Source organism: Diadema antillarum, unplaced genomic scaffold (genome assembly GCF_040938485.1).
Source record: "Diadema antillarum isolate AM-2024a unplaced genomic scaffold, OU_Dant_1.0 scf00000060, whole genome shotgun sequence".
Lineage (NCBI taxonomy): Eukaryota > Metazoa > Echinodermata > Echinoidea > Diadematoida > Diadematidae > Diadema > Diadema antillarum.
This window is the reverse complement of record NW_027270949.1, coordinates 23,072-35,739: the sequence shown is the minus strand read 5'-3', so window position 1 is coordinate 35,739 and position 12,668 is coordinate 23,072. Positions and strand designations below refer to the sequence as shown.

General features: G+C 39.0%; 1 protein-coding gene across 1 annotated transcript in view; it reads left to right on the top strand.

The window, feature by feature from the left end:
* The window catches only part of LOC139716002 (retinol dehydrogenase 10-B-like), a 40,033-nt gene that overhangs the window by 12,746 nt on the left and 14,619 nt on the right, over positions 1-12,668 (top strand). The window contains exon 2 of the mRNA XM_071627560.1: positions 5,608-6,014. Within this exon, the coding sequence (XP_071483661.1) occupies positions 5,786-6,014 (229 nt within the window). The 5' untranslated portion in view covers positions 5,608-5,785. The remainder of the gene's footprint in view (positions 1-5,607; positions 6,015-12,668) is intronic.

Below are 12,668 nucleotides of genomic sequence, written 5' to 3'. Positions count from 1 at the left end.
ATGGATAGCCATTGGAACTGATCACTAGCGGGGAAAGTAGCCAATGTCTAACTTATAAATTCCTATGACCATAGAATACCAAAAGAATATTTTTTTGTTTGTTTTCAAAAACCCCTCTCCAAAGAGGGGTTTTTGACAACAACAACAACAACAAAAGGAAGTAGCTGGAAGGAAGATGAACGTTTTCATTAACTCCAAGAAGGGGAAAATACTGAGCATATTGACGTCACAGGGTGACTAGGAAAACGAATGCAGTGTTCTGTTTTCTTTTACTCTCTATTCTATTCTATTCTATTCTTTATTACAAAACTGGAGGTCATCAGAGGTCAAATCAGACTTACCTCTCGATCTTAAAATGAATATTAATATGGTATTTTACTAACACTTGTGAAAGTTTCATGCTTTTATAGTCAAATTTTGCACAATTCTCATGAATTTGAGGGCTTCACTGCTCTACTACTTTAGGATCAGTTGATACATATTTTGATTTTTCCCATTTGTTGCAAGTACTCATATTGGTCCAATGGTTTTAACTGGAAAGTATTGGTACGTTTATAATCGTTTTAATAAAAAGTGGAATCAACTGGTGAAACTGCCAGCTTTGACGAACTGGCATTAACTTCCTCAGTTTGGTCCATTTATCCCAGCTGGGTTCTACTGTTACGGCCTATACTTTATCGAAGTACAGTTTTAATCTGCATTGCTTTCAATTTGAATAAATCTATCAGTTGTGTCAAGTCAATTGCAACAGGAATAAAAGAGCCTGATTTGATACAGTTGATTCTTCTGAAATCATGGAGTTGAAGTTTTAGTATGCCAGTTTTTACCATTGTTCACACGTAGAAAACTGGTAAATCTGCTAGTTGTGTGCAGTCGATTCAAACTGCACCAAATTGGTCCAATTGTATCGGGGTCATCCAACAATTCATACGGCCCACGAGTTCGACATTTCATCACAGGGCTTATTGTCAAAGTTTTGTGGGCCTTATTTGCCTCATGTCGCAGTCATGGGCCTTGTTCGCTAGGTGTCAAATTCATGGTTTGTTTGATTTTTTGGATGTATGATTCATGGGTGTCGAACTCATTATGTGCACTCTTTGTTTCTACTGGAATCAACTGGTTGTTGTATGCCAGTTTAAAATACAATTTCTTTCAAGTGGATCATCAACTGGAAAATCTGCTTGTTGTGTCCAGTTGATCTCACTTTGTCAAAGGGCATACTTTGGTCTATTTGTTTTGTTTTTTCTACTAGGATCAACCAATATGTTTTAATGTTCAAATTTACACGATAGGCCTATTTTTTTTTTAATCTGTCATTTTCACCAGAACAGTTCAACTGGTAGTTGTATGGCAGGGCCCTGTGGTAGAGCAGTGGCAACTCTGGAGAGGCTTCCCTGGATAAGACATTATTATTATTATTATTATTATTATTATTATTATTATTATTATTATTATTGTTGTTGTTGTTGTTGTTGTTGTTGTTGTTGTTGTTGTTGTTGTTGTTGTTGTTGTTGTTGTTGCTGTTGTTGTTATTATTATTGTATTATTATCACCATTATTATCATTACTATTACGTGTATGATCATCAACTCACTCAGTTTGGTACATTTGTTCAAATTGAAGTCAGCTTGTATGTTTTCTCACTGTACCAGTCCATTCCATCGCTTTCCAGTGGAATCAATGATAATTCTGCCAGTTGCGTCTTGTCAATTTCAATGCCATTGTTAAGGGCCCATTTATGTCTAGCTGTTTCTATACAGGAATCAAGTGTTTGATATTTCAGTATGACACTTTATTCCGTTTCTGGCAATTGGAATCAAGTGGTGAATCTGTCAGTTATGTCAAGGAATTTTAATTGGTATTATAGACACTCGCCTAGTTTATCTTATTTGTTTCAGTTGGAATGAAATGTTAGTTTGAAGTATTTATAAGGTCAGTCAACTTGTCTAAGTGGAGTTAGCTAGTGAATCTGCCAGTTGAGTGGCATGGTTTCCAACTGGTACACATAAAACTTCATACAGTATTCAATTTAGGGCCTATATTCAACTGGAATTGATCAGTGTTTTTAAGAGTGTGCCAGCTCATTCAATTTAGTTTCAATTGGAATGGTGTGAGTTGGTATTAATTTTTGTCCCCGCCGAACGAGTTCGAGCAGGGGACTATGAAACGGGCTCCGTACGTGTGTGTGTCCGTGTGTCCGTCCGTCCGTCGTAGCGTGTGTCCGTCCGTGTGTGCGTCCGTGTGTGATCAAAATCTTCAATTTGCTACTTCTCTGTCATTTATGAGCCAATTTTGATTCTGTTTGCTTTATATGATAGCACTACATGGGAGCTTTGAAACTTCTACACAGAATTTCAGTCGTGACCTTTGACCTTGACCTTTGACCTATATTGTACATTTTGCTACAAAATGCTACTCCTTCGCCATTTCTAACCCGATTTCGATTCCGTTTGCTTTATGTGATGGCACTAGGTGAGGGCTTCAAAACTTCTACACAGAATTTTGACTTTTGACTTCTTTGACCTTTGACCTTGATTTTTGACCTGTATTGTACATTTGGTTACAAAATGCTACTCCTTCGCCATTTCTAACCCGATTTCGATTCCGTTTGCTTTATGTGATGGCACTAGGTGAGGGCTTCAAAACTTCTACACAGAATTTTGACCTTTGACTTCTTTGACCTTTGACCTTGATTTTTTGACCTATATTGTACATTTTGCTACAAAATGCTACTCCTTCGCCATTTCTAACCCGATTTCGATTCCGTTTGCTTTATGTGATGGCACTAGGTGAAGGCTTCAAAACTTCTACACAGAATTTTGACCTTTGACTTCTTTGACCTTTGACCTTGATTTTTTGACCTGTATTGTACATTTTGCTACAAAATGCTACTCCTTCGCCATTTCTAACCCGATTTCGATTCCGTTTGCTTTATGTGATGGCACTAGGTGAGGGCTTCAACACTTCTACACAGAATTTTGACCTTCGACTTCTTTGACCTTTGACCTTGATTTTTTGACCTGTATTGTACATTTTGTTACAAAATGCTACTTCCGGCAGGGACATATATTACGCACCGCGTAATTTCTACTTTTCCTTGTTATCTTTAATTGTTATGGTAAATCACACCATGGTAATGTGAACGAGTATCGACCTACTTCCAGTTTGCAACTAAGTATAACAAGTTGGGTCAAACAGATTGCTAAAATGAGACCATTTTTTCCCATGTGATACCAGTAGAGAATTAACTTTTTTGTTATATGACATTTAAAGGGACTGTTCAGTACTGGTTGAGGTGAGGATTCAGCTTGTAATGTTTTGAGAGATATTTAGAAACCACTCTTTGAAATGATAAAGAGCATACAATATTCTAAGAGGATTCAAACGTTTATTTGATGAAAACAGGCTGTGAAATGACTGAGATATCTAAAAACAAAGTAAAATAAAGATCTTCTAATGAAAGTCAGGGCCTGTCAATTTTATTAGGAATGCTTTTTTTTTTTTTGAAATCTCAGCCATTTCAAGACCAATTTTCATCAATAAATGTTGAATCCTTTTTGAAATTACATGCTCTTTCATATTTTATAAGAGGTTTCTCATCTGACAGAAAAAAAAAATTATAAACCTGAATCCTCATCTCAACCAGTGCCTACTGTACAATAAAACCCTTTAACCTATAAGAATATCGTCGGTCTCATGCCAAAAGGGCCATAACACTGTACAATGTCTATGGTGTTAAGGCCCTTTTGGCATTAGGCCAACGATATCATAATTGATATTCTTGACTGAGATATCTAACAACAAAGTAACATTGTTATCATAATTGATATGTTGCTGTTGAACCACAGTATCACCATGAATATTTTTGTGTACCTACAGAAGTACAGAAGATACCATAAGAACTATGCTGCAGTACAATTAAAGACCCTGTGGTTGTAGTACATGGTATGATGGTTATTACATGCATGGTATCTCCATGGTTATTCTATGGTACAAGTAGTAGTGCCACAGCCGTGCTATAGTATAATGGCTATTACATGGTATATCCATGGTTAATTTATGGTACCTGCAGCGATACCGGGGGTATGCCGTAGATACCATGGTTATTTTATGGTACAAGTGGTTATACTTTGTACCATGGTCGTGCCATGGCCTGATGGTCAAAACATGGCATCACCATAGTTATTTAATTGTACCTGTAGTAATATCAAGGAAATGCAGTAGATGGCATGGTTTTTCAATGGTACAAGTAGTAATACCATGGTCATGCTATGGTATAAAAATTATTAAATACTATTACCATGATTATTTTGTGGCACCTGTAGTAAGACCATGGAAATACCATAGACTTCATGGTTATTCTATGGTAAACGTATCAGTACCATGGTCGGGCCATGGTAATGATAGTTTACCATGGTTTTTCTGTGGTATCACTATGCATCACCGTGGTTTTTCTGTGGTACAAGTACAATGTAGTAATACCATGGATACCATGATTGTCTTATGGCAACTCCGGTTTAACAATGGTTTTTCTGTGGTATCACTATGCATCACCGTGGTTTTTCTGTGGTACAAGTACAATGTAGTAATACCATGGATACCATGATTGTCTTATGGCAACTCCGGTTTTACAATGGTAATACCATAAATTTCATGGCTATTTTTTGGAAGGGCCTGCAGCAGTGGTATGTAATCTTGGTAAGGGGTGATTGTCGAGTGTTTTTTAATCTCTTTTGTGTTCAAGATAAGCTGATGCTTGCAGACAATTATCTAGACTTTAGCCATGTCCCTATCATGACACTGCATCTAGGCTGATATTCAAAGTACTGTTTTGTTTTTTAATCTTAGTAAATCTAACAACTTGCTATAAGCTTTTTCATCAGCATTCAGTATGAAAACCGTTCAATCTTGACCTGGTTATGAATTTGCCACGCCCACTCAGGTGTAGCAATGTGCCTCAGTCCAACAGGAAGGCCATGGTAACACATTAGATGGGTTTCTTTAGGGGATTAGGTAATCTCTATTTTTGGACTTATGTCCCAGTCAGCAAAGAAAGCGCTCCAGTATGCATGCAAGTGCATAAATGAAGTACAGTATAGGGGTTAATGCTGATTACATTTGGGTCTTGTTGTTGTTGTTGTTGTATGGTGTGCTTTTTTTTCTTTCTTTGTAGTCATCACAGGAATGTGTTCAGTTGCAAAGATCATCCGAATGCATGTGACCTTGCATCGCAAAACCACCAAAAAGTCAACAGACGTGGATTTTTCTTTAGAATCCCAAACGTTGGAATTAAATGCAGAAGTTTATTGCTCTTTTAGAAAATGTAAGAAACTAAAGATTGACTGGGTTTACCTATATCCCTATTTTGAGTCCTCATGCAAAATCAGGTTGTATGCCATTTTGTTGGTTTTTTGATACATGGTCACAAATACTCTCTTCACCCATTGAGGACGAGCTGATTTTTCTATAAACACATGTTTCCCATAGGCACCTGCCCGAGTATACTCGGAAATTGTCTTCAACAGGTTAATTATTTATAAGGATTATCCTTGAGTTCAGTGTGATAGCAAGTCATCTCTTTGTTATGTTTTCTAAATTTCATCCCAGCATATTGCTGCCAGCAAGATCCAAAGATAACCACCACCACCTCTACCAACAACATCGCACCTGCAGCAACATCACCAACACCACCAGCAACAGCACCAGAAACATCACCACCACTGCCAATCCACAGCATCACCAATAGCAAGAATATCAACGACCAAGAATCCATTCCGCAGCAGTCATGATCGTGGTTGACTTCATCGTAGACCTGGTGCAGATGATGTACCTGGTCCTGTTCTATGTGGGGGAGGCCCTGTTCCGCCTCGTGGTGCCCGCTTACTTTCGCAAGAAGTCTCTAGAAAGAGAGCTGGTGCTCATCACGGGAGCCGGGAGCGGCATCGGGCGACTCCAGGCCATCCGATTTGCGGCCGCGGGCTGCAACCTGGTCCTTTGGGACATCAACATTCAAGGTAGGGAGTGCACACACATCGTGGTACTCAGTGTATTGCAGGAGGCGTAAAAGTACTGTTTTTCTTCATAAAGTATGTGACCTACTACAACAAAAGGATCCAAAAGTTGGGGGGAGGTCGATTTTCTGAAAATGACATGACATTATTCCCTTTATACTCTTCAGCTTTAATTTCATATGGAACATGACTCATAAAAGTACTCGGTTACTGAGATATCAATGATTTTATGAGAGCATGTCGAGTGTTCTGGGAAATCAGTATTTAGAGAAAACCACCCGAAAAGTTTTCCTTCCAACGCAATCAAGGGAAGGCAGGACAGTTTTCACCTCTTGACAATAGAAGGTATGCTCCTAGCAACCTCCGCAATGTTCATTCAAGCTTAGCCCCAGCGGTCTATGCATGACCAATCAGTAACCAGGATGCCACGTGCTGACCAATAAGATCACTCCCTCATTGCTAGGAGCAGAGTCTATCACAGCACTAAATCCAAATCTTCGGACATGTTTCTGTTCCGTTGAAAGTTGGAAAATCATGGCCCAGAAAAATGCTAATTTCTTTCCTTTCCTTCAATCATTTAGCTTCGAAATTTTGGCAGATGATAGATGATACATTAGACAACAAAATTATGCCAAAATCATGCCAAAAACTGACTTCAAACTCAATTTATTCGTGTCAGCCGTCAGCGAATTTAGGATCCTTTTGTTGTGGTGAGTCACATGTCTTTCAACCCATGGAATACTGCAATGCTGTATACATACATGTTGTAGTGGGCATCCCTGGAAAAGGAAATGAAACAAATGTACATCTGTATGTCTCTTGAGCACTTTTTCCATTATACCACTGCATGCCCCTCCTATTAACTGTCCCTAATTTCCAAATAGCTTCCAAAGATACACTGTAGAAGAACATTTGAAGTGACAAACTTAGTGCTTTCCTTTGACTGTCACTATTTGCTTTCCTTACACACTCCCTATATTGCTTCCCTCCCCCATCCTCATCTTTCTAGGGTCTTCTTGTTCCAAACAACAGTTCTTTCAAGGACTACAAACACATGGTGTTTATTCCGCACAATTTTTTTCTTCAAAACATGACAAATATAGAATGAATGTAATGATCACAACCTAATGATGCAGACACCAGAAATAATAATACCACTCATATTTTTCTCTGCACTACCTCCTCATACCCTGCCCTGTAGTGACTTCCTTCAGAATGAAAAACTTGGTCAGAGTCAATCCTTAGGTTCAAAGGTCAAGGGCATTGAGTGTCAGTCACACATTATGACTAGAATGACTATTAAATGGTATATTTAACAGAATGAAGAGATTGCAAGAGATGCATACATTGTAGTGTGTAATAATACTTTTTATTGTTTTATGCAAATAGTGTATTTGAGCTTGCTGGGTGTTTTTATTTGTTTTTGTTTGTTTGTTTTGGGTTTGTTTTTTGTTGTTGTTGGTGGTGGTGGTATATAATACTTTGTTTATTCCGAAATACAATCATCATCAATTGCTTTTAAAGGTAATTTAAGCTACCAAGAAAGTCATATTCATAAATTCTGATTGATGAAGGTAACTTTCTACAACCCTTGAAGTTTCCTCCATCATAAATTTGGCATTTCAAGGCTCTGCTGGGAGAAAAAAAAAAAAACTATACAAAATACTGCCATCATAAAACATGAGAGATCAAATACATGTACGTTTATATGAGAATATTTATGCACTTGAAACTTTGCATTTATGAGTATTCTGTAATTGAAACGATGCCAACAATGTAGTGTTTTCATATCTCCTTTTACATTAACAGTGTACGTTAATGTTCAACTTGTCACATACAACATGTGAATGTACACATAACTATCTTGATGAATTTATCTCTTTATAGTTTGTTCTTCTATTCATCCCTTGGGTCATGGTGCATTTGCTATTTGAGATTTCAAACATACTTGTAGATAAAGAGAACGAGTAAACTGCATTGAGTGTATGACAGTGAAGAATTTTTATTCTGGATTTTTTTTTTTAATTGCGCTATTGTTGCAGGAAAAAAAAAAAACAAACAAACAAATCTTCCATAGTTTATGTGATTCATCAATATGGCTGATGGACATTGGTACACACATTGGTACGTGTCATGAACACGCATATAAAAGTATACACACACACATACACACAAAAACATGCCTGTACACATGCTTGCGTTATACAGATAAAACCTTTATTGGTTTTTGCTTGTTCCAGTTTGCTAATGAACACATGCAGAATACACACACTCACACAGAAACATAGATGCACACAAGTACAGACATATATTTATAGTTTTCACTGGCTCCAGTCTAATTTTGTGGAACTACCTTGTATAAACTCATCTTTATCAGCCCAAGAGACAAGCAGCCCAGTAAATTAATCTTTGAAATGCATTTGTGATAATTGCTTGACGACTTTCGTTGGGTGCCCGTGCATTGGCCGCTAACGCAATACAATTTGTATTGCGTTAGCGGCCAATGCACGGGCACCCGACGAATTGCAAAGCTTCAAGGATTTCATTTTATTCTGTAAATCTTATGGTATGATCAGAGGGATTTAGTCCAAGTACTTTGTGCTCCAAGTTATGACTTCTTCATGCAAATTATCTGTTGTTGAAGGAGCAGCTGGCGATTATAGTTGGAAAAAGTATTAAAAAGAAAACCACACAGACCTGGGAAAACACAAAGCTAGGTAGTACACGAGATAATGGAGTCTCACCTTCTGCACAAAATTTAATGGCAAAATGAATGATGCCCCATTAGTTCTTTATGCAAAGCAATCATTTCTATGTGCCAATCAAGCGATCACCCCACGGATGGCAACCAGCCAGCATTTCTGGCCGCCAACTCGTGAAGCGGCACATCCCGTCAAACAGGAGCGGACAAAGAGAATCACTGCGGCTTATCCCACTCAAAATAGTGTGCCGCTTCTCCATGCATATCTGCAAGATGAATTAGTGCCACACGACACAGGCTTGCCACACGCTTCGGTGGCCAAGCGCGGCTGCAAATTACAGTCCTCAGAAATCAGTGAACATGACACTAGCCCATCCTTGTCTTGGCTGTGTGTACAAACTACAATGTTACTAAATCACAGCTGTCACAGTGCCAAGTGACACAATGCTGTTAATGTTCTGACAAGTGTGAAGTATGCCTCATACTCGTACATAATGCTTGTTATGTGTAAAGTACAGTCCAACCTCGATTACCCGATCCTCTCTTTCCAAATTTCTCTTATATCTGGACACCTCCAAGTAGTGAAGACAAAAAAAAAAGTGATTTCAACTCAATACCTCCTATCCTCCTACAGAACTCATTCTATTTACCCATTCAATTCCTTACAGAAATGTGTTTTGAATTTTGCAGTAAAATGTTTCAATTTTGTGACTATGATTGTAACCCGTCGAGGTCGAGTCCTGAGTATACTCGGGCAGGTGTCTAGCAAATGCGTGTTGTAAAATCAGGCCGTCCTCAAAGGGTTAAGTATGCAAGCATGAATTACACTGGCACTGGGTCAGCAGCCTATCATTTTTTGTACTCAAATGTAGATTGTTTCTCCTTTACAATATTCAGTCAAATTGCATATAATACTGGACAGGCACCGGTTCTGACATGGCCAGATAACAGGGGTCAGACTGTATTGAGAGGGGTTCTGGGCAAGCTTACTTATAAGGGGGAAGCAAATAGGATGCATTGAGTGTGATATCATTGACCTCATCATTGACAAGAGAAGTTTTCAGAGATTGTTGCGAGATGAAACTGAAGACAATTGACCGATTCTGTGATGCACTATGTGTATTATCGGCATGGGCAGCGCCATTACTGCGGTGTCCCAGCCGACCACCCCCCCTCCCCACTCCCCCACCCCCTCCCTACATTAGCACGCTCGCGGAATGAAAAACTGATGCATCGTTGTTTTTAATAGCCAATAGGCGTCTCGTACTGAGTGCGCGAACGCTTGCTAAATGCGCGAACCTTTGTTACAAGTGCGCGATAAACATGTTGCCCGGGGGTGGGGGAAAGGGGGGGGGGGGGGTGGGTAGGCTGGGACACCGCAATTTGAGCTAATGGCTGTGCCCAGTGCCACAAATTGTCTGCTGCCCTCAACGAACCCGAATCAGTCTGTAGGAAAAGGAGGAGGAGGAAGGGAGGAGGAGGAGGAGGAAGAAGAAGAAGAAGAAGTTTAGAAGAAAAAGAGGAAGAGGGGAGGAGGAGAAGAAGGTGAATATGAACAGCAGATAAGGAGAAGAGTGACAAGAAGAGATGGAAGGAAGAAGAAGGGATAGAGAGGAAATAGGAAAAGAAGACAAAGGAGAGTGGGAAAGGGAAAACGAAAAAGAAATAGGAAGTGTAGAGTACAGTGTAGTAAAGAGGAAAAGGGTAAAAGAAGAAGAAGGAGGAGGAGGAGGAAAAGGAAAAGCAGGGGCGGATCCAGGGAGGACCGCAACCGGCGCATGCCCCCCCCCCCCTTTATTTTTTGTTGAAACAAAAGAAATAAAAAGAAAAAAAATGGGGGAGGGGTACGTGCGCCCCCTTTAATTTTGTAAACGTGCCCCCTCTTTACGGAATTCCTGGATCCGCCCCTAGAAAAGGAAGGCAATGAAAAATTGTAATACAGGATAACTTGTATGCAGTCTTTGTTTACACACACTATGGATTTGAGCATGGTACAACATCATGACAGCACAAATTACTTACACTGTACCCAGCCCACGATGTGTTCAAGTTCTAGCGCCATTTTTCTGTGCAAAAGTCATGCCTTGTTACAATACTGTAGTTCCTGGTCATTTAAAAGAAAAGCAATAACAGATTTGTCATGCAATCTACATCAAAACAAAGCTTGGTATTTTCTCTAAAATTTTGCTCACTACATGTACGTGTCCTTCTAAACAGAAAATTATAAAAAGCTATATGGACTTGAAAAAGAAAATGTTTTCCCAAAGCATGACAATGTTGGTGTCTAAGAATAATGTGGCACACAGGGGGTTTCCACCATGGCACATAAAGAGTTAAATAGGAAACATTGTAGGCAATTGATTATCTGCCAGGTATGAGTGATAATGAAGAGCAATCATTGTTTAACTAGCTCCATTCATTGAGCTATGTTGTCAGAATGTAAATGTAGTCAAGGGATTAGTTATCTGGAGGTATTTATAGTGAGATTATCAAATTATCTTTCTGAAAACTTGGTCTAGGTCCTGTGAAATCCTGATTCTTCTTCCTCTTCCTTCTCTTCCTTCTTCCCTTCTCTTTCTTCTCCTCCTTCTAATCCTCCTTCACCTCCTGTTCTTCATTTTTGTTCTAATCTGTTTGCTGTTCCTTTTTTCATTCCTCCACCTCTGCCTCCTCTTTCTAATCCTCATCCTTCTTTCTTCATCTTCTCTTAAATGTAATATTCAATTTCTCCATCCTTTCCTTCTCTTTCCTACATTCTTCCTCTTTGTTCTGCTTCTCTTTCATCTTCAATCCTCCTCTCTTCCCTTTTTCCTTCTTTTTTTTTTTGGGGGGGGGGGAGATAAGATCTTTGTCTTCCCCCTCCCTTGCTTGAATCTTAGGTGAGTGACATTTAGTTTTGGCATAATCTTTGATTGACCGAGTATGCCCTCATCAATATCATTGAGGAACAAACACAGCGAGGATTAATCAATTTCCCTCTGTCTCGAATCACATCGTTTTCTTCACTTCAGTGGCTTTCCAAGGGTAGCGTGTGAGATTCTCTCTCACGGGATGGCGGCGTATGTCATGTAAATGTCATGTAAAATGTCAACACGAGAGAAGCGTTGCACCGGGTTGGTGACTCATGAATGGAGCACGCAACAGGTTGCCAAAATGGCTGTGGGATAACCTTTGATAGCGGTGTACAGTAGTAGATCAAGGCTAGAAGAGAACAAAAAGGCGGGAGTGGGGGGGGGGGGGGGGGGGTGTTTCAACCATTCTGTCTGGAGATGGATGCATGTTCTTCAAACACTGGGTGACCCGACCATGACATCAGCTTTTTTTTGGGGGGGGGGGGGGGGGAAGAATTGATAATCTTGAAGGTTTTCTGTTTAGCTTTGGGAGAAGTGATTTAAAAATTTTTCAAGATATCACATTTGATGCACATGTGTAGGTCTGTTGTATCACAAAACGTCCTACCAAATAAAAATTTTCGCATTAAAGCCTAAAATATAAGGAGATATCAGTATTTTTCTCAATAAATCATAACTGTAGACGGTTTAGTCTGGAAAAATTTTTATCATACCTATTGTTCACATTTTGTACATTTAACAATACTTTGAACCGATTATACCTAGATTCAAATGTCTACAGTGGTTGTTTCTATCTCTAACTCACATTTTAGAACTATTTTAAAGCACTAATGCTGGATTTTTGTTTCATCTGCAAATGGTACATTATGCCTTTAAATATCAAGTAGTGCTCATCAAACTTATTGTATCATCACCTGGCAATCCATATTGCCAGTCATTCCCCTAAAAGAGAAGAACATAATCAACGTAATTTATTGTAATTTATGTAGATATTCTTCTTCAGTGGAACTCAAAGAGAAGACTATCTAAATTACAATACAGATGTTGATTCATCAAAAGAATATATGCACAGAAAAAAAGAAAGAAACAAAGATGCTTGCAGGT